At 35.6% G+C, this 23,947-nt stretch overlaps 1 protein-coding gene across 7 annotated transcripts in view; it reads right to left on the reverse strand.

Annotated features, from left to right (window-relative positions):
• Window positions 1-23,947, reverse strand: part of BBS9 (Bardet-Biedl syndrome 9) — a 309,884-nt gene that overhangs the window by 212,121 nt on the left and 73,816 nt on the right. For 6 of the 7 annotated variants that reach the window (XM_085303707.1, XM_085303713.1, XM_085303722.1 and 3 more), the window contains 4 exons: window positions 21,829-21,969; window positions 20,215-20,310; window positions 14,727-14,899; window positions 13,317-13,469 (listed from right to left, as the gene is read on the reverse strand). In XM_085303707.1, the coding sequence (XP_085159833.1) occupies window positions 13,317-13,469; window positions 14,727-14,899; window positions 20,215-20,310; window positions 21,829-21,969 (563 nt within the window). Of the gene's footprint in view, window positions 1-12,340; window positions 12,378-13,316; window positions 13,470-14,726; window positions 14,900-20,214; window positions 20,311-21,828; window positions 21,970-23,947 lie in introns of those variants that run through there. The other variant, XM_085303739.1, reaches the window with a different exon arrangement.

A 23,947-nucleotide genomic window follows, 5' to 3' on the forward strand; every position in this document is an offset into this window, starting at 1 on the left:
AAACACACCTTTAAAAATACCCCAATTCCTGTAATATATAAGGCCTCCTTTTCTACTTCTCCTTCCCCTTCCTATGTTACAGGAATCTACACTAGCAAGCACACTCTTCAGCACCTGTACATAATGTTTTCTAGGCTGACTAAGGGCTTTTTGGAAAAATAAGGAATACAGCACTTATACTCAAAACCTGACACCCTGACTTAAGCATCCTGGTCACCATCCAACAAGGGACTTAAGCAGATGCTTAACTTTAAGATGGCTAAATAATTCCAAATTTGTGTCCACAATAAATTGCCAGTATTAAAACAAAAAACTGCAGCCACAAAACTTTGTCAAAAAACCAAAGACAGTAGGCATGGCAATCTATTTCAAACTTAGAGAAAATAAACTCAGATCATCCAAATTATGGTATGGCCATGTGATCTATTTCAGATTTATTTGTAAAACTCCCTTAAATATATCAATATGATTTAAAACGTGTAAAAGTAAATTGCCCAGTATATGTATTTCAAAACTATTTACTGATGTGTTACTGTAACTTGAATATATTGTCATTCTTGCATAGAACTAGCATAGCTTCAGAGCTTCTAACTTTAATTGCACTCTTTCAAAAGTTTGTTTACTCAAAAATAAGCAGAATGGAAAGAAGTTTTTATTTCATAAAAACCTTAAAATAACTAGGATACTCAGCTATACCGTCTGTTTGCTTTCTGACCTCTGACTCCACAGTTCATTGCACCACCTTTTCTTGCATTAGCAATCTTTTCCTTTTTCATACCAGTTTAAATTGCCCACAATAGAATAATTAAAAGCTTCCCAATGTAGAATTAYTAATTACGTGGAAGGTACCAGTTAAGTACAACTGAAACACACTTTAGATCTGTGAGATGCCAACTGGCAAAAAGAACTGGAGAAAAATATTCTTTTCCCCTTTGTTTTCTTGGCAATTTACAGATTTAGCCCATAGTTCTATTYCAGTATAAACTTTTCCTTTTATTAGAAAGATTTAAACTCAAAAAATGACCACACAAGTTACTTTTTTCCTCAGAGAGGTAGTGGCTAGACCAGGAGCTCTGAGTTAAGATTGTGCTGACTGCAAGGAATATATAACTAAAGAGAGTAAGCTTCAAAAAAGTCACAATTCTACTATTTAATTTTTTGTGTTCTATCATGCATAATTGGCAAGGTGAGACTGATTCAGATGCTTGTTCTCTGTAAAGTTAATGAAAATAAGCAGTTGCAGGGCCTGATGTAAGATGATTTCAGATTAAGTGAGCAGATAAAATAACTTAGTGTAGCTGGAATTGTAACTAACCCCTGTTTAGATATCTAACTCAAACCAAAATCTGCAAGCATTAGATAAGTTTTTAGTCAGTTTAACCCTAAGATTTAATGCCCAGTATTTTTTTTTTCCTAATCAGGATTTGGAATAAAATGCTAATAGCTTACATGGTACCCATTAAATCCCTTTATACTAAATCTAATGGAAATATAGCTCTCCTCCTTACTGTGCGCTGAATTGCTGCTATAATGAACATACGACTCAGCAGTGAACCCAAACATGAAGAGCTCTGTGGCATTTCCCTGAATCTGAGCGTTAGTATCTTTGAAATATTTACTTGGCGTGAATTTGAAACCAACATATACTTACTATCCAAACGCAAAGAACAACTCTCATTTCCCGTAAATCAGAGAAATCAATATAATTTATTGTAAGCTACACAAGCAAATGATCTAGTTGATTATGTTGTTATTTCAGGTATCTCAAGGCACAGCACCTGTGCTCACGCTGGTAAAAGTATAATAAACATCCAAAAGCAAACTATTAAAACATCATCAGAAGATTTTTTGATACTGCATGAAGAAATAAACCAACGTTTATATTAGTTTGATAATCATCTAGCAACTCATCATGTCTCGGTCACCCAGTTAAAATGATCAATTTCACAAATATCATATATTCTAACTTGCCACATAGCCATCGTATCTTCATCACATACACTCATTAGTTGTTCTCAGTTATATAGCTTTCATGCCTCCATCTATTTGGCACTGCACTATTACAGCACTGAAATAGAAATATTCCTAGAGGCCATGAAATACAGTGATTTTCTGTCTTTCTATGAAGACATTATGAAATTTTTCTTCAGATTTTGATCACCATACTGTATAGCACTTCCTCTCTTGCTTACAGAGCCTACCTTTCCCTGTGAAAGAGCCTGTAAATAATTTAAGTTTCAATGTAGGTATCTCATACACTATATTTCATATTGTCAGATATGACAGAAATTTCTTTCAATGTAGTAAGACTTCTCAATATTCCCTTCTACTGAGAACTGTAGCCATCTGGTTCCGTTTTCACTCATACAAATGCACTCAGGCTCTTTCAGTCCCTTCAGAGGTCCCTAATATATGATCTGGACTATGTATACTGGGCCTAGGACAAGAGCTGTAGCCTTACAAAGCAATGTCATTTATTCTCCTTAAAAAAGGTATTAGATCTTCCACTGTAAGATGAATGACAGAATTCACTTCTTCACTTCACTTCTTATAAAGGCTATTGCCTTTATATTCTAGAAGATACAATCTCCTCTATACCCCTGAGCATCAATCACAGTTTGAGGAATCCTCTGACAGGTTGGTGGTGGAACAGCTCTAAAATGCGAGTCATACACAGGAAAAATTACACCTCTAGCTCTTCAGTACTCTGAATGGAGCAATGGGTCCCCAAACCTGGCCATTCACAAGATCAAAGGGAGAAGCACAGGAAGTAGGACTGTGTGCTGTGTGACATGGCATGTCGTAGCTGGTGTCCACCTTTGAGGAGAATGTGACAGGCCAGACGGACTGAATTCAGTCCTAGTTGAGGCATTTTGTACTGTACACACACACACACACACACACACACTGCTTCCAACTCCTTTCTCTCAGGCTGGTTGTCCTGTTTTCAGCTCCTAGACAAGTCTTCAGCTCTTCTCCCTAATGAAAAAACCTTGCTGAGGATAGAAATACCAGTTTCATCTATTTGTCCCACAAACTGTGGGAAAAATCAAAGCCTTATTTAAGGCTAGTCTCTCTTCAGAACAAATGATTGCTAGCAAAAACTACAATACTGAAGAGTTGTGCCAGCAATCTCAATATATGCTTTCCAAGTACAGCTAACTACTTTCAGACATYTTTTGACTGTATCTTCAAATAAACAGGGGCTTTCATGACATTGTATGTATTCCACTGTTAAAGCCATATAAGTCTTAAGCAAACAGAAACATAACACTATCTGAACACCAGTAAAATAGAGAATTTTAATTACGTGTAATAGCCAATAAGTTACTTTTAGTGGCTATGAAAAGAATAAAATGCTACATTTTGCAGAAACAGCAATAAAATAAAAAAAGCTAAATATAACTCCTCAAAGGAACAGTATATTTATTTAAGCTAAAAAGAGCTAATTTATATTATAAGTGTAGGTCTCACTGACATTATCAGGGGAAAATGACTATTACAGAAGCGAGTGTGAGATACAGCCTTTGAGTCATTCATGATAAACTCTAATGGTTTTGCTTTGAGGTAAAAGTCCTTACTAATCAGGCAATGAATCATTCCCAAAATGTTGTGTTCCCAAGGCCATGTGTGTCAGAAGTGTGACTCTAGAGAGAATACTCAATCATTAGTGATCAGTTTTGAGATTTTTATCAACTGACTAATAGGCAAGGAAAGGAGCTAAGAGAGGCCTGAACAAAGAATTAATGGACCTTTAATGAGATTCTGAACGTATTTTAGTGAATAGAACATAATGACTTTTAGTTGCCACTGACCACATATCAGTAGTAACCAAAATGCTCCACACATTGCAAGTGTTAAAATAACTCAGAGACCTATATTCATGTGTTTGTAAAAGATATTTTTAAGTAAAAATATTGTAAATGCCAATACTTATTTTGTATTGTGCCGCTGTAACAGATCAAGACTTAGAAATAAAGAGTCTAGCTTCCTAAATCAATAGATGGAAGTGAGGTAAGAAAAGAAATGGGAAGGAAGTTTTTTATTCATTTCTTTAATATAACATGTGCTAGATCTGCATTAATATTAACTGTCAAGGAAGTAAAATGCTGGCTCTTATAATAGACACATAACGCTGAAAAGATGTTCAAAAACAAGACTGAAAACTAAAATAAGAATGTGATGAATTACATGCATGTGCATGTATATATGCATATACATACAYACACAAATACATATCCGTTTGTACTATTGCCTATAAATTGCCTRTTGTCCTCCTAAGACCTACTTATTTGCYGCCTACATCTCTGTTATGAAATCACTATGGAAATATTAAAAGAAATTACTGTAACAGCTCAAGGTCACCTGAAGGATTTCCAGTTGCCTGAAATAAAACCTCGCTGATTCTAGGGGAGTCAATTTAATCGGGTGATTCTGGAATGAAGCCACAGGAATCAGGTTTGATATCAAAAGGAGGACTCATTTGGCAGTGGAGAAATCTTATTCTGAGAGTGAAGGAAAAAAGGAAACAAGCAAATAGAACAGAAAGAGAGAWGATTCACAATTCCTTTCAAAATGCAGTAGCAAAATCCATCTTTCTTGTTTAAGAGATAAAGTTAGATATTTCCATGTATGTCATAGTGGTTTCCACAAAGCTGTATGTTTCATGCAACCCAACAACAAAATGCACATGTGTGCATGTGCACACGTAAAAATTCCTTTACAGAACTTAAGTAACTGGACTCCAGGAACCTCTGAGCAAGAGAGATGCCAGATATGGGACTGAACCTAAAGCACATACCTAAAGACCCAGAAAAAGAGTATTGAAACTTCTACTGTCATAGCACCTGACCAGAGAAAGGTTACATTAGCTCTCCAGAGAAGGCTGAAGAGAGTCACAGAATTGTTCTAAAGTGGCAGACCATAAATCATCTCCAAACTAGGAGCCATATAACTACATTAGTGAAGTGCTATGAATAAGGGGTATTGGTATGATTTTTGTTCAACACTGCACAGGCGCAAAGCTTCCAGATGGCAGTTTGTTCACATCTTCCTGGTGTGGAATATAGGTGAGGCAACTGTAAGACAGTTCATCCCCAGCCATAAAGACAAGCTAGAATCCCATCCCATAAATCAACCTCACTGGAATAATGCAGCTAAGGTTCTGCTGTGAAAACTGATCAAATGTGTTAGACAAGGATAAAATGTGCTTACATGGATATTTGGACATCTGTCAACTGTTAATTGAAATAATGATCTTCATCTGAGCATCTGATCTTGGGCATCAAGTGCCCAATCTTCAGAGAGGAAATCATACGATTCAGAATCAACAAGCTATCTCAGTCTTGATAGTGATATACACCCAAAACTGATTTTGCTTGCAAGCGTCAAGTATTACTATAAAATGGACAAGAACTGGCATACACTACTTTAATACTAAAAATACTGCTTGACAAGGTTTCAACACTCTTGCTTCTTCACAAACCACAATGGAATAAAGATTTAATATGCATGATCAGCAGCACTAGGGTGCAAATTCCTTGCAATTGTCTTGTTGAAAAAGATGTACTCAAAGGGACTCTAACTTTAAGTTCCTTTAAGTATTGCCCAAAAATTCAGATTAATTACACATTCTGCTGAAACCTCAGGAAACATAAATATTTAGTGCACTTCCTATGGCCTCCTAAATTATGTCCATGGATACAAAAGATTTGCTTTTTCTCCATACATTTAACTTTGAAGGTTTATTGTATCATAGCTTTCTCTTTTTGGATGCTTTTCTAAAAAAACATTTACTTAACGCTTTTCCTCATGCTGAATGTTCTTTATGTGTGTGTATCTTAGAGTAAAYTTAAATAAAGCTGCAAGTCAGACCCTACATTCTTTAATCAGGTGTTGCTCTAAAATCTCTCTTTCTTTCTAAGAAAAAGAAAACTGCTAATTTAGCCTTAAAGTTGGTTGTTTAAATGTCACCTTTTAAGACTAGGATAGATCCTGCCATGTGGCATGGATACTCCGTGTCATTCTGGAAACAACAGGAGTATTGAAAAGCTCTAGAAGGATCAGTCAGTTGCACGAAGAATTTTCCAGAAACACAGAACAAACTTAAGGATTCCTAAATATGAGTCCTGTGCTATGGCATGAAACTGAGCCAATGTCAGCTATGATTTGGTCCTGCTTTTTAGAAGTTGGCATTAATTCATAGCACAATTGCTTAAATTCCATCTGAAAAACATGCAATAATCCATCTTTTTGTTTAAATTAAGCTACAATGCAGAACAGTTCTATGATGAAGATCAAAAAGTTCTGAAAACATTAGCGATACCTCTCTCAAAACCCCTCTCTCACACACGAAAGAGGAAGGGAAACTCTGAATACATTACTAATTTAAAAAGCCAGCACATCCATTTACAGAAGTCTGACTCCCAAATCTCTTGCAAAAACCCTTTGTCCCTCCAGCAGTCACTACTGAAACCTCAAGATCCCCAACAAACATTCAGGGCAAACTATTGAGACAGCTGTATTTCTCAGGGAGAGGTCAGATCACATATCTCAGGTAAAAGATGCTTTATCTACAGATAAAGCATTCTTGRTCACAGGTGACAAATTCTTGTACAGTTTACCACTGCACAAAGAGTTAAAACGGCTCTTCCTGACGGAAGTACCTTCCTTAGTCTAAAGTAGGAGTCATAGTATCTTTAATTGGAAGGAACTATCTTTGTTGACCACTTCTAAGAGATTGATGGAGAAACACTACATTGACTTTCCAATATTACTAGCTGTAAGAATGAAATAAGACGGAAATGCTGAAGGGAGAACAGATGGGGGGGGGGTTACACTGAAATTAATCTTTAGGAAGTGTGTACTTGTTCCTACTCCCTTTAAACAGCAACCTACGACCAGTTATCCAAACTGGCAGGCTGTTTGAATATTCTGTCCCCTTGTTTCAAGAAATTTTTTATTAAGAAAAAACTACGGTATGTGTGAATCTCTGCAACCTGCAATTCATAGCAGACCTCTCAAGATGCAAGACCAAGAATCAACCAAGATAAATAGCAACATATTCTAAAGAAAGCAGAAGGAACAGAACTGGACAACTTTGTTACAGAGAAAGATCTGAAAATTACCTCATAAGTCATTTTATTGTTGTTTGCAGCCAAATATTTCTGTGAAACAAGCTTTTCAGTGACAACATAAATTAGACAACCACAAGAGAATAGAGAAAGAGAATTAGGAGAAAACAAGCAGAGCTGTGAGCATCAACTAGTTCTACCAGTTTTGTCTAAACCATCCTCTTACTAATGGCAAGTCACTCTCTTAAATTTATCCAGTGCCTTAAAGCAAGAAAGGCTAAAATATGTCAGTTAAAACATAAAGAACCACTACTGTAGTCAATGCAGTTGTTTGTAAGTCTAGTTTTCTAAGGTTATGCAAATGTGCTGTCCTTTTATATCAGACTGGGTCTGTCAGATCATTCCTAGTAACTTTTGATTCCTATAACTACTACCAAGTTTTACAGAGAAATGAAGACCCAGAGTCAGTAAGATCCCCTTCCTCCCCCGTTTTTTTTTTTTTAATAATAAGCAGAGCAGGAGGGGAGAGAGACATGGCCAGCAGTCCCATTGAGACAGAGGTAAGAATCTTGACATTGCCCCTTGTTTGGTTAGTTAGTACTGCCAGTCAGCACAAGTGCTCCGGCTTGACAGCTAGCACACACATAACGAGAGCTGCAAGTGTGTTGCTGGGGGCCAAGAGTAAGTATTGAGATTTCAATATTAGAAAACTCAAGAGAGCTAGAGATTTTATGGAGGGATGGAGAAGCCTTATAATGTGGGAAAACCTGAGGAATTACAACAGKGCCATCAAAGAATCGGAAGGGTTTACAATGGAAGTGTAGGGATACAGGACACAAATCCATTAGCTTCATCATTTGTCTTAATTTTACAACATTTTACTGTAATGCAATGCAATGTAATGTAGTAGATTACATTGTCATTTCATCTCTTAAAGCATGAATACAGGAGAAGATCGAACAGTTCATCAAATTGGCCGAACAACGGTTAGTGATGTAGGAGAACTAACCCTGTATTTCAAATCCAYCTCTCCTCTTTTTTCCCTAAAAAAGAATAACCACAGTAATCTTCTAAATACAGTTATTGAGTGAAATACAGCTTAGTAGTAAACATCGTTAGTAGTACTCAGATTCACTGGGTTGAAACCCGTGCGAGTTGAAAGWAGAAAGTGAATCTTCTGATGCTTATGATCCTTACTGTTAATTCCTACTTGCACCTGTCAAGAGTCAATGTATGAAAATTATAATTCCAGAGCAATCACCTACAGCTAATTGCCAAACTATGATTTCTTTAACATGACAGAAAATACACTGTAGAGATTAAGATCATTAAATTAGACTTTCAAGCAATAACATATCTCMAGTAAGTGAGCATTATACAAAGCACAAACTGTTTACAACAGCTACCATAAAACTTGCTGAAAWTTCATTTCATATTTAAAGTCCTTCTTTAAGCTACCAAATGTCTATGCAATCTTAACTGCTGTTCAGTTGTTTACGTATTTATCTAATTAAATTATTTTCTTAGAACAAGAAAAAGCAGTGTGTCCGATTGCACAGGTAATTTTTTTAAACTAGTGCTCAAGAAACTAACTCAGACATAAAAATAGCATCTGTTTCAAACTGATTTTCCAGTATTTTCACAGTGTCTTCCTAAAAATCACTCATAAATGTCAGAAGAATGACATTTCCTTTGTCTAATGTACAAGACTACTACTCTGTAATAGCTTTCCTCTTCCTTCTAAAGGACACCTTACGTAGCTGTTAACTGTTGCAATACTCACTCAAATCTATTAGATTTATAGCATTAATTCAAAAATACAAATTATAGGAGATAAGAYTAAATAGGAATATAAAAACAAAAAGAAGTCTTTCACTCCTGCAGATACTGAAGCCTGCTTATATGTGTTATTGTGAGGACAAAAAGGTAAGGGCTATGGTTTACTTACAATGAATCCATTAGTAATTTTATTGTAGCACTGAATACATCCTGCCTTGGTGCTCATTTATAAGGACTAATAGAAAAATTAGATCACAGCTAGAAATGCATTTTAGCAGAGAATCAAATGCAGTCTGATTAATTTTCTCTGGCTTAGTATCTATAGCTTTAACATACATATATGTTATACATCTACATATATATCACACACATACAGATTTGCTTGATGGAATTGAACACCTGAAAATTAACATCTACGATCTACTTCAATTGTAGAATTCAAATTAGCTCACCAATTCATTAGCAGCTTGGCAAAGAAAAAGGACTGTACAAAACACACAGATGTCAAACAYATGCAATGAAATTACGGGACCTGAATATTCATGATCATTTGATTTGTACTAAAAATGCTTCACATGAAGGTTATACATCTTCTGCATAAGTACTCTGATGCAAAATAAGCAGTATGGGGCACCTTTATATCAGTGTAGATTTGGAGAGGTCATGAGGTTATACCATTATACTTACTAACCCATAATAGATATTCTATTAAGAAATAACATATATACGCTAGAGTTTCGGTCTTGGGGATTCTGTGTAGAAAAAAAAAAACTTTTAATCAATAACTAATCAAATAAGATATTCTCACTAACTGTAAACTCCCAAGTGTTCTTGACAAAACAGTTTGGAATGCACTATAAAAACAAGTATGTGCATCTACCTTCTGACCACAAAATCCAATTTAAAAAGTAACAAATGAAGGTTTTCTTTTGTACATAATCGATTATGTTAGTGAAAAGGGGAGGGGAAGGATGCAAATTATTTTCTCCTATTTAAACATAATTTAACATAAGGGAAGAAATCAGGCTTTAGACAATGATAAGCAATAGAATAAAAATAGTAATTTCTATCTAATATTTAAATTATTTGTAGGATTTTTCATCATGCTTATTTTATTACAAAAATCTTAAATCTTTTACATTACTTTCATTGAGGGTTCAATTCAACTTCCATTTACGCCAATAAAAGCCCTTCCACTAACTTCTATGGAGTATGGATTTTCATTCTTTACTGAATACATTCTCCAATAAGAAAACTACCAAACAGAACCAAACATGCTCAGAACGGACTTTCCCAAAAGAAAGAAAAAAGATATGTTTTCATATCATACATACAACATACAAAAATTAGTATTCTCAARAAACAGTAATATTCATTTCAATGTCAAAAAGACTATAGGTTAAAAGGATTTTTGGAATGAGAGTTTGTACTGTTCATATTTATGCAGCTTCATTATTCCTTCTCTAACAAAAAAGTATAGGGAGTATTTTGAATGCTTTAAATATTTGTGTTAAATATACTTGTTCAAATAATAAAGACAGAAGATTAAACTGACTTTTAAAAGGGAAAAATAGAAGTAATATCTTTTTCAATGCAYAGGAAATACCCAACCAAGCAATCTCACTTCATCCAAATAGCAAAGAGGTAATATTAAAACCTACCACAGCACTCGCTTCCAAAATATTGTCGTAGTATCCCTATGGTAATCACTATTTTACTACATGCTTATCTGTGACAAAAAAAAAAACTAAAAAAAAAATCCTGCACTGCAGAGAGATTAACACTAACAAAATAAAACATCAAAGTGAATCTACCACAGAAAATTTGAGTATGCCTAAAACAAAGTTTTAACAAAAATGGAAAAATTTAAACATTTGTTCTCTGAAAATAAAACTTTTTCTCCCTCATCTTTTTTCAAACACAGAATAGTAAAAACAATTTTGAAAAGGACCTAGCAGTAGAAATTAAAAAAAAATTACCTATCTGATTCTGGTTTGAAGGACCTTTCAAATAAAAAAGAGCAAGGAGGAGGACCCAGGGAACTACAGGCCAATCAGCCTCACCTCTATCCCCGTAAAAGYGATGGAAAAGTTCATCCAAGACGCCATCTCTAAAGCACATGAAGGATAAGAAGGTGATCAGGAACAGTCAGCATGGATCCACAAAGCGGAAATAATGCTTTAAAAACCTGACAGCCTTCTACAATGGTATGACTAGCTGGGTAGATGAGGGGAGAGCAGTGCATGCTGCCTACCTTGACTTCAGTAAGGCTTTTGATACTGTATCCCATAACTTTTTCATAAGCAAGCTCAGGAAGCGTGGGATAAGCAAGTGGACAGTGATGTCATTGAGAATGGGCTGAATGACAGAGCTCAGAGAGTTGTCATCAGCAGTGCACAGTTGGAGGACAGAGTGCACCCTCAACAAGTTTGCCAGTGATACAAAACTAGGCTGAGTGGCTGTTACACCAGAGGGCTGTGCYGCCATTCAGAGAGACCTGAACAGGCTGCAGAGAGTTGGGCGGAGAGAAACCTCATGAGGTTCAACAAGGGCAAGTGCAGGGTCCTGCACCTAGGGAAAAATAACCCCATGCACCAGTACAGGCTGGTGCTGAAAAGCAGCTCTGCAGAGAAGGACCTGAAGATCCTGGTGGACAACAAGTTGACCATGAGTCAGYAATGYGCCTTTGTGGTCAAGAGGGTCAATGGTATCCTGGACTGTATTATGCAGAGGATTTGCCAGCAGGTCAAGGGAGCTGATCCTACCCCTCTTCTCAGCCCTGGTGAGGCCAGATCTGGAGTACTGCGTCCAGTTCTGGGTTCCCCCATATAGCAGAAATATAGAGCTACTGGAGCAAGTTCAGAGAAGGGCTACTAAGATGATTACGGAGCATCCATCGTATGAGGAAAGGCTGTGAAAGCCGGGCCTGTTTAGCCTGGAGAAGAGAAGAATGACAGGGGAGCTTACCAATGTACACAAATATCTTAAGGGAGGGTATAGAGAGGATAGGACCAGGTTCTTTTCAATGGTGCCCAGCAATAGAATGAGAAGCAACAGATATACAGGAAATATGGTCTAAACATGAGAAAAAACTTCTATACTGTTACAATAACTCTGGAAGAGGTTGCCCAGAGAGATTGTGGGGTCTCCATCCCTRGAGACATTCAAAAGCTATTTGGACACAGTCCTGGACAACATGCTCTAGGTGACCCTGCTTGAAYGTGGGGGTTAGACTAGGCGATCTCCAGAGGTCCCTCTTCCAACCTCAACCATTCTGTGATACTTCCAGAATGTACATCTATATTAATGACATGATTTTGGTCATATTGTCAGAGCTGATATTTCAATTCAAGTGCTTAAGAAAATTGTCAAGCACATCTCAGTTCCTTACATTTAAAGGCAACAGTTATGCATATCAAAAACAGACTCAAGAGACTCACTTTATTTAGTTGATCTTTGGAGCTTGATCTAGTTGTGCCATTTCAAAGTGCTAAAGAATCACTCCTCTGTCAACAATACTTAGTACTTCAAGTAAGCAAAAAAAAAAAAAATCACCTTAAAACTTAAACCGTCTCATGGTATACTCATTAATACAAAAGATAGAAATAAAGGTAAATCTAACTCTTAAGTTAATCATACATGGAAGGGTAATTTTCTCTAATTTACAGAATAGTTTTCCTAATGCAAACAGTAAAAATATTTTTCCTTAATACCTTCATGTTTTTAATTGTCACCATATACAAGTGCAACAGCATATAGTCTTGTTTCCAGTAAGGAATCTAACTGTGACACATCTTCTCTGATAGGACAGGTTAGAAAATATATATCAGATCCTCCAGCAGAAACATACAAAATGCCATAAAGTGACTTCTTAGCAAAGGGGATGCACCATGGAACAAGGGTTATTCCAAAGCACTGCAGGGCTGAGGCAGGAAAGAAAAAGTCTGGGTTTCGTCCTTCTTGTGTACTCCCAGTATGGGGATGGTTTAGGATTAAATTGAAAAAAACAAAAAGTTATTCTGCAGCTATTGCATTCTGAAATGATTAGAACATAGAAACCTCCTAAAGGAAGGACATGGTCAGCCTCAGACTATTTTGTTGTGAATGTTACAACAGCCAAACCATTCCACCAGTTTACAGTGTATCATAAAATATTTACACAAGCTATGAACTRTAAAATATTTTCACATGAACTATAAAATATTTACACTATCAACATCAGTTAGGAAAGAATGATGTGCTGTCAAGTTGGTGTGACCCAGGAGTAAAAATTTTGTGGTTGTAGATTAAATAAAACCATAGCAAATCATCTGGAAACTTACAGGGAATATTAGGTTAAACAAATTACTGCTTCCTGGTCTCTTGGATGGTAAATGTAACGAAGAAAGCAGAGCTTATATGCTTTAAACTAAGTTTTACCAACAACATAAAGAAAGTTTARGTTCACAATCAAACTGCACTGACCTCTCTGAATGTTCCTTCTAGCAAGGTGTCCAGATGTTGAAGAGGTGCAGGAGTTTTGTCTTTGAATCGTGTCAGTAGTCGCCGCTCAATAGCTCTAAACTGTACAGCCCTTTCAGATAACAGCTCCTGAAATTTTTCAGCATTCAAACGTAGCTGCAATTTAAGGGTTTTCAAGAATTCAGACTAAGGGTCATATACATCATATATGCACATTCCTAATGAAACAGGAGAACAATAATAAAATTCTTGGGAGAGTAAGTATTCATTCAAATGTGATTATGTTGCCCATGCCAGTTTCTTACTGATGTGGTTATTTCAGACTTTCTGAAACAAGAGTGGAAAAACTATCAGTTGCCACTGAAATCACAAATAACTGTTGACAGTCACAATCTGTAATAATACATAAGAATGTCAGCAAGAAGTCTAATGACAAGAATGAAATTTCATCACTCTCAGAGTGGATCTCTCAGGGCTTCTCCTTGGCTTGGCCTGCTATTTATGACACATACACACAACTTAGTAGATGTGATAATCATTGCATTAGAAAATAAAAGATAATACTTTATGTTCAAAGGAATAAAGTTCTGCGTGATTGAATGATCATTTTTTTCTGAGTGAAATCCTTTTTCCTTTATATGTATGTATTGATCAGGTATGGCAACCAACTCTCTTAAAATGTTCACAAAACTTTGACAAGACTGTATATCAAATGCCTAGATGATAAGAATTCCTCCTTTATCTTTATAATCACCCTTTCATTCTCTAGTACATGCTTCTGCAACATAAAAATCTTAGTAAGAGTGAGCCACCTTCAGGAGAGGCTTTTCATCGTCATCTGCATGACCAAACAGGCAGGTAAAGATAATTCATATATTTCATACCTCCTCTGGTAAATGTGTTCGTGTTTGCACGATGCTTTTAGAAGGGCAGCTAGTATTTTAAAATCTAAAGGTACTTTTCATATAACTACCAAGATGATTCTGCTGAAACAAGTGCTCATGACTTCATTATTATAGACTAGTAAAATAGCATATGATCAAAGACAAAATTTAGAAACAATCTTACAATTAACATGATGTTAGTGAATGAAGAACCTATGGTTTCTGTACACAGAGCCAGTGAACTAAACAAGTACCCCAATTTGTATCATTTGCAGACTGTGCATGAACTACTTGTGCTTGCCAATCACAAGGGTTGTTTCAAAGGCAAGACATACTCCACATGCTAAAAGCTAAACAGAGAATGAGATCTTTTTCAGCATTATCTTAGATACAGCTTCCTATTTTCTGAAAGGCATTAGCCGTGTGTCACAGCTATGCAATTTTAACCTAATTAATCTTAGCAGTGACTTACAAACAACTTTGTACTAAGGAAACTGTTAGTTAGCTATCCATGTATTATGTAACATACCTCAAAATGTCGATCAATTAGTTCAAAATATTCTTCCAGGGGAATTGAACCAGAAAAGGTACACACAAAGTCTTTGCAATTTTGCTTCTTGAAATGTTCTTCAAGTCTAAGTGTGAGCTCTTTTGCTATTAGCCAAAGGTCTTCTAACTGATCACTCTGGATTCTGTATCGTTCTTTAAAAAGAAGATTAAATACAAGACTAAATTTAAGCCATATATATTCACTATATAAGATAATTTAGTTAAAACAGAGAAATTTAATGCAGTTGTTAAATACATCTAAAGTCTGTACTAGAGGTTGTAATAACGGATACTTGTTCAATGGTGTTAAAGAAACATTTATATCTTATTCAAATAAGATAGTCCTAAATTCTCCCTCTTTCATCCTAACTTCCATAGGTAATCTTTGTAGCAGACAAGTAAGTTTTTAGGACCTCAACCAGTCTTGTTTCCCCAAAAGGTCTGAACTCTCCAGGTCTGATGTAATTTTCCAGAACAGTTACTTTTAAATTTTACGGTCTAATTCTACACCTGTTTATGACAAATATTAAGAAATAGTAACATACTTATTTTCTTCCTTTTCTTGAGGGTATGAAAGTATTTATTGCTTCAGGATTATTTACTGCAGAGTAGAGGTCTGTTCATGAAGCACAAAGACTATGAAGACTATCATAATATGGAAATAAGAAGACAAGAAATTCCTCAAATATAAGGAGAATTACTGGACGATAAAAAGCCTTAACAACAGACTGCCAGCAATTCTCTGCCACAATACACTCTTAATGAACTTTGGTTGCCAGGCGAGGGGCAGAGTMAGGTTCAATTTACTTTGGATCAACAGGAAAGCTGAGCATCCCAAGCAGTTGACAGTAGTGGTAACCAACTAACCCCAATCCAGGTAAAAATCTCTTAATTGGAAACATAGTTGGTTCTTGTCATACAGTTGTGCTCAGTGGCGCACAGTCTACTTGAAGGCCTGTGGCTAGTGCAGTTCCCCAGGGCTCAGTACTGGCTYCCATCCTGTCCAACTTTTTCATCAATGATCTGCATGAAGGGACAGTGTGCCTCCTCAGCACGTTTGCCAATGATACAAAACTAGGGTGAGTGGCTGTTACACCAGAGGGCTGTGCTGCCATTCAGAGAGACCTGGACAGGCTGGAGAGCTGCGCGGAGAGGAACTTCATGAGGTTCAACAAGGGCAAGTGCAGGGTCCTGCACCCAAGGAGGAAAAAACCCACGCACCAGTACGGCCTGGGGTCTGACCTGCTGGAAAGCAGCTCTGCAGAGAAGGACCTGAGGATCCTGGTGGACAAGTTGACCATGAGCCAGCAATGTGCCCTTATGGCCAGAAAGGCCAATGGTATCCTGGGCTACATTAGGAAGAGTGTTGCCAGCAGGTCAAGGGAGGTGATCCTGCCCCTCTACTCAGCCCTGCTGAGACCTCGAGTACTGTGTACTGGGGAGCCCAGAACTGGACAAGAGAGATATGGAGCTCCTGGAGAGAGTCCAGCGTAGGGCTACAAAGATGATCAGAGAACTGGAGCATCAATCATATGAGGAAAGGCTGCAAGAACTGGGCCTCTTTAGCCTGGGGAAGAGAAGATTGAGGGGGAATCTTATGAATGTATCCCTTAAAGGAGGGTGTCAAAGGGATGGGGCCAAATTCTTTTCAGTAGTGCCATGTGACACTTACCAAGAGTTCTCACACAGTAAGTTTGATAATATATTTTCATTACATTTCTACTTCCTGCGATAGCTTCTAGTAGGAAACTGTTACTCATTCAGGAGTCACAGGCAACAATATCCAGTTTTGTTTGTACAATGCTTCACTTCAGAGACYGCTGATAGCAGTAGAAGGTGATTTCTAGCTATACAGTATACAGGGTGGCTTTGTAAGAGTGGCCAACTATCCTGTGGAATAAAAATGTCAATATAACTATAAACTGAACTGGGGGGGGGGGAGGAAGATACCTTTAGCCAATGTTATCTRTTCCATTGAATTCACTCAACTTATCACATTTTAATGAGTTTCAAATTATCAAACTAATGAGAAGACACTTTATTTCTCTTCTGTTTCTATTCCATATTTATATCTCTTCGGTTTCCAGGAAGTTAGAATTAACTAAATATTGACAGGAATACATTGTTGAAAACCATAATAGCATAGTTTTGTTTGGGGTTTTTTTGGTCAAACAGACATTTTCAAACACTGTTGCCTTATTTCCTTTCATTATTCATCTATCAAAACCTTATCCAAAAGGAAAGGCAAAATGAAGCTATGATGAAAAACAGTTGTTGAGATTACTGATACCGAAGAGTTTAGGGTATTTTTCCCCCCTTGTTAACAAGGTTTACAGTAAAGTCAAATGAACAAAAATTCTTTAGGACTTTAATGTACTTATTTAAAATCTTCTCAACATTAGTAATCCAAGATTGTTTGACGTTACCACTGGCATCATTCCCAGGATATGCATTTCACCAAAGAGAGAATGACAAATTCTGTTTACAGTGTAACAAGAAAAAAGCAGATTTTGTTTAAAAACCACATCTATTAAAGAAAAGAGCTCCATCTGTTAAAGATAACATTCAACCTAATAGCCATTTTTAAAATTCTCACAATGTAACGGTTGAACTTACTTGGATATATCATCATATTTTACCTTAAATGATTTTTCCTTATGTGAAATTACCTCAGATGTTTTCAGACCAAATCAACAGTGATTCCATTTATAATTCATGTAACTAATACATTAATAGTTTAAAATGGATAAAACTAATTTCCTCCAGAATGCATATTCAGTTTCCATACATTGTTTGTTGGTCAATACAAATACAATCTAATTTTACTATAGCCTGGGTAGAGCATTGCAGTCATTTGCTTTACATGATCTTACAGCTCTTAAGACAAATTAGATTTGGGAACTGTAGGAAACTGAGAATCTCTACTTGTACTAAACATATGTTTTTATACAGAAATACAATAGAGGCAGTAAGAAATAAGTGGGCTTCTGCTTTTCCAATGCTTTTATAATAGTAAACCAATTTAGGTTAGCCTATTGTTAAAAAGCTTTACTACAGAAAACTACAATACACTCTTTTCAGAAATTTCTCACATAGAAAAGCAGGAGACTCAGAAGAATGTCAGCAGGTTACAAAGGCTTTCAAAACTACAGGAGCTAGTTTAAGTAATACAACTTGCAGTCAGAATGCTTATTTGCCTGCCAGTAGCTTATCTAAAGGAAATCTAGAAGATTCAGTTCAGTCAGTTCTTAGTAAGGAAGTTTTTATCACAAGAGAAAACAATCACAAACAGCAGTAAAGGCTTCTTTACACTTTAATTCAAGTGTAAAGCTTTTAAAAATTTTAGCGATCAACTTAAGAACTCATGGGCAAGCTTCATTTTAACTTATTTAACCATCAAAATGAACTTTAGGCTAGGCTACTTTTCAGCAGACATCTTGACAGGTTGAAATACCATCCTCAAATACTACACTGTTTAAAATGAATTAGCTAATAAATCTAATAATAAATTTAAAATAGATGTCATGATAGCATCCTTGTTTGCAGGTTCAACAGTGAAATCCAATTGAATCTGGAGTTTTTCATGGCTGCATACAATCCTTCCATTCAGAAGTTAAGGTCTATTGCCTGTTATTGGTCATGCTATCGGTAGCCTCCATTTACAAAAATGCTCTGCTTGTGTACTACATTTTTACATGTGATTTTGTAAAATTTTTAAGGTTCTATTTAAAAAACATTCCAAACAAACAAAATCCTCTGAGAAATTCTGTAACTAATGCAATGCTTGAGGTAGACGATGGGAATAGACCACTATATGGAAGGTGGCATCAAACACCACATTTGTTTTCTAAAGGAAGGCTTCCTAGACAGGATAAATGAATAATCACACTAAGAGAAAAATAGATATTTTACAGTTTCTTTTTTAAAAAAACCTTCACAACTAAAGAGAAAGTTTATAGTATGACTGCATGTGTCATTCCTAGCTAGCAAGTAAACAAATCTGAGAGGAAAAGCTTGAGTGTTTTGGAGGAAGAACTGAAAGTTACGTCCCCACTAGAAGTTAAAATACATTAATTACATTGACACAAATTTGTCCCTTTTATAAGCATCAGATTTAGTAACTATGCAAATCAAAGACCAAGTAAATGATTTAAATCATCATTTAAAAAGAAATAGCTATTTATAAAACCTTTAAACTCTTTAGTTTCTAGAAACTTTCGCTGCATCTCTAGCTTATAAACTGTTTAAAATCTACTGTCTATTTAAACAAATACTAAAACCAAACTACAATGAATCAACATACAAATAGTGCATACACAAATTAATAAAAATGGATATGAAGCTTAGAAGTGTAAAATGACTCCTGGTATAATGGAAGTTCTTTAATAATTACTCTCCAGATGGTTTCTATTTTTAAGCCATTTGACTATATTAAAAAGGTATTAAATATTATCTCACAGTTTACAGCTGCCACCACTCATAAACCATTATGAATTTTGAATTTCAAAAAATACAGTGAGACATTATTTTTATTTATATTGAAAGAATTTCACATCAACAAATTAGATTCTTATCTCTCACTCAAAATAGTTTTCATAGAGCATTCATATTGCGTTCCATTTGAACTCTGTGTAGCAGATATTTTAGCTTTACGATTTGTTAGTCTGCTGTATTAAATGAAGACTGTGGCATGCAAAATGCTGAAACAGCTAAATTGATTTAGTTCCAAYGCACGTGCCAAGAAAGAGATTAGCAAGTTAAGTAATTGCACGACGTAACTCCATAACTCTCCAAAATCAAGAAAATCAATTTTCGGAACAGTAGAAACACAAAGGTGGTTGGAACATGACCACTTAATTCACAAGCTGCTCCAATACAAGAGACACTGAATCAGGTAACAGAATAGCTACATATATGTTTGTACATTCCACAAATTTGATATGAAGGCTATTAAAACCACAATCCTCAATTTACAAAGGTATTTACGCATCTGAAGATATAGATAGGCATTTGCTTAGGTGCAGAAAAACACACAGGTAGGGTCAGATGGCTAAGGCCATTTATCAAAGATTACTGAAAATCTGTGGGGCGATAGAAACACTTTTTAGTCCTTTTTACAAATTCCAATAGGTGATTACTTCCAATCACAGAGATTTAAATACTTTTGAGGAAATGAGGGTTTTTTCCATAATTATGCCAGTATTAAATTCTAAATAAAGCCAGCATTAAAAGTAAAAACTTCAAAAAAAAAAATGCAATTTTCCCAGAGACCTGTCATTGTAGCATAGCATACTCTAAGTATGATTTTTGTTTAGTTTTACAAGTCTGTGACTGCCTAGCAACATTACTACATAGTTAGCAAGGTAAATTCCCACACAGAGATTAGCCTTCCATATATGATCCATATTCTCCTTTTGTGGCCTACCACCTTTACATTTTACATTTAAATTAATACTGATACCACTTACGAGATGTTTTTGAAGCAAGAAGAGTGATTTTTGAACCAGTTAGAAACTGAAATCCCAGAGCATTAGACTGGTCATCTTCAGATTGATCAGCAAAGTCTAAAAGAAAATTAAAAATAGCTTGCTATAATTCAACACTAGTATACACCAAACTTCAAGCCATAGTAAGGCTTGCATGAGCATGCACGGCATGAGGCATATCAAGTTTTGCTTGAGCAACCTAGGAAGAGCTATCTGAACAAAAAGGTTTTCCAAGTCAGAAGTAAAGACTATTACAGGTAGTTCGGTATACGCTCCTCTCTATGGAACTGTTGTTCATCTACAGGGAAGAAGCTGAGCCACGCTCTCATATTAAATTGCATAGGTCTGGCAAAGGTAGCTTTTTCAGAGGTTCAACTGTTTCATCTGACAAAAGCAGTGCATACCGCACAGCCCAAAGAGACCATCACCTATGATGGATGCAGCTCTGTAGCTTGCCTTTAGCTCAGATGTCTACGTAAAATTATAATGTTTAAGTGGCCCCTAGATTTTAAAAGATCTGTTTTATCTTCCAGCATACAGGACAAAAATCATCTAGCTTGCTAAAATTAGCTACTCTGCAAAGCTCTTACCTGCCCTTTTTCTTTCAGTTCTATGTATTGGATCATATCTGCTCAAAAAGCTAAATTTTAAAAATCACCACATTTTAAAAATTACTACAAATCACATCATCCCACAAGCTTCCCCTAAAACAAGCCAAACAAGGAGTAGAAGGAATAAGATTCCCATTAAAAAACACACCAAAAATCCAAAGTTTCTTTACAGGTCACATCATAAACAGCGTATCTTTTATTTTTTTTCCACCATTGAAAACAGGATCAATAAAAATCAAAATATAGTAATATCTCCTTCTGGAACACAAGGTCCATACTTTCATTTATGTTTTCAACAATGAATCCYTCAGTTAAAAATAAAATGTTCTATTTTGAGAGTACCTCTGAACAAAATTTCATAATTCAACACATTTATTATCATTTTGCTATAACAGGAATCTATGACAAAAACCCAGAAATGTGGGGCTTCAAAAGAAATGGTTTTCAATTATTATTTATGCTTGAGGGAAGTGTTCAGTATATACGCATCTGAAAGGAAAAAAGTATGTCTACCGTCAAAGAAATGAAAGCCAGGCTACAAAAAACGCATGCCATAGAGCTCTCACCAGAAGACTGTTCCAGAACCTTAGTCCTCCAAAGTTAAGAAACTTAAGGATTTGTAGCCTAAATTTATTCACAATCACTTTAAGCCCTGTTCATTCATTTATTCTTGTGCTAACATTATCATCTAGATCAAAGATATACTCCTAAAGTATTTACTGAAGGCAACTGCATTCCATCTTTTGCTTGGGTTTTGTTAAGCTAAATTACACATTTGTAAACAAATCAGCAGTTTTATCAGAGACAGATATCATATTAGTCAAGATGTGTAACCTACTTTGAAATGTTATTCTATCATTTCATTCAAAATACACTTTTAAAACATTCTGATATTAGCTTAATTATTTAATTATTCCTTAGTGGCAAAAGATTCCAGTCTGAGTTATTAACACATCTCCTCTTATGGACATATCTACAATCCTACCTGGAAAAATGGTGAGAAAACTGATGGGAGGTTTATTGGTATCAATAGTTAGTTTGTGGTTTGCTGTTTTTGAAGGTTGAGTTGGAAAGCAAATTAATCGCAAAGGTAGTCTGAATTTACACTGTGCAACTTTTAGTATTCCTAAAATGGAAGAACATACAGATTCATCTTTCATATGCATATTTTGAATACAGGATTCTTCATGCTACTGTCCTCAAAGAGCTATAACAATGATTTTTTTAATGCAGTTAAGGAACATGCTAAAAAAAATACGCAGAACACTCAATCTTGGTTAGCTTTCCCCTTAAAATATCTTTCCCCTTAAAATATCTTTAAACTTGAACACTTAATTACCTTCTCAAGTGAACATTTTAAATTGAATGTGAAAGCAAGCATCATTATCCAAATGCATTGCATATCTGTATTCACACCAATTAACATGCAATAAAGATCAATAATAGCTTAATTAAATTTCTAGACAAACAATTCTACCTTCATGACAGACAGCTGCATCATTACTCCTGTTGCTCTGAACACAAAAATGAAAAATTTGTTTACATCATGATTAGGACAAACTATATGCTTGTTAAGAACACATATACTGTTTGTTTGGGGGTGTTTTATCTTTTTTTTTCTTTCTTTTTTTTTTTTTTTTTTTTTTTTTTTTTTTTTTGCACTCTTAAGTGAAAGCTATGCAACCCTCCTATCAGCTAGCACACATTTGGAGCTTAGAAAAGAAATGTATTTAATAGATACTATTACTTACACACTGATGAAAACTTCACCAGCTCTTCACAGGCAAGTATCAAAGCTATTTGTGTATACTACCTTCTTTCTGACATGTTATAACAAAACACAGTGGCACATTTATACCCAAACTATCAGTGAATCTTAAGAGCACACTAAGGGGAAATCACAACCCAAATTAACAGTCCTCATGCTGACAATATGGAATCCATAAAGAGCTGAAAGTTACCATTTTTTTCAGGGAAGATTGAAAAGAATACAAAACAAGATCTAGATTTAACGAATGACACTGTTAAAGAACCTAGTAAATTCTTTTTTTATTTGCTTAAATATTAAATTATCTAAAGGTATACTAAATGTTTATTTTTCAACTGATGACATGGTAATAGAATAACTGTAGAAGAACAAACTGGCTACTGTCTTTGGTATCGGGATCTCACATTAGATGCAGTTTTATCAGAATGGTGCTGGCCATGACAGAAAAGAGGAAATTTTAACATTAATATTCAGAAAACATGTTCAATGCAATTAGTCAAGAATTTGCAAAAATACCAGCAAATGCTTATCTGCAATTCCTCTCAGGTCCGAAATTGCAAGGTATGTTCTACATGAAAGATGGAAATCCTAGGTGCTATGAAATGTGGAGTGTCTGCTCTTTGGGACAACCACTTTTTATTGAGAGGAAGGGGCTACGGGTGCGAGGGGGGCTGTTGATGAGGCAGCCAACAGGAAAACATATTGTTTCATTCATGTATGTACATCACTATAAGCACAAATATTGATAAAACTGAAAATAGTATTAATGTCATAGCAACATCATTCAATCTCTTCCAAACAACCCAGGATATTCAAACATCAATCCCAACACCCACCACAGGCCAGCAGAAGTCAGAGTACCTTTTCAGAGAGAGTAAAATTACTCTTCATGGATCATAAAGGTACAGAAATGTCATGCACTATAAAACTGACAGCTATACAGAGGTCATCAGGGACGTAAGTTTAGAAGTTTAGAATAAACATATTCCTTCTCCTTACATTTTCTTTTCATTCATTCCTTCAYTGATCTCTTGCAAAGAAAAATTACTTCAAAGACTTGTCTGGGGAAAAAAAAGTGTTACTAGAAGACTAAATACAAGACTCGGACTCAATTCATCCATCTGATTATCATGGATGTCAATTCATTAGTGCTTTTGGCTGGCTGATAATGCCTCCAAGTAATTCTAAATCTGACAATGCTTTGCTTTGAGAGAGGGACAGAGGAGACTTCTGGTCTAAAAGAGTCCAAAATAAATATAAGAAAACAAAACTGAAAAGCACCAGCAAAATTACCACTACAGTGAAAAACTCACATTCAGAAATTCTTTCAGAATGT

This window comes from Rhea americana, unplaced genomic scaffold (assembly GCF_003343005.1).
Source record: "Rhea americana isolate MKP2758 unplaced genomic scaffold, rheAme1 scaffold_100, whole genome shotgun sequence".
NCBI lineage: Eukaryota > Metazoa > Chordata > Aves > Rheiformes > Rheidae > Rhea > Rhea americana.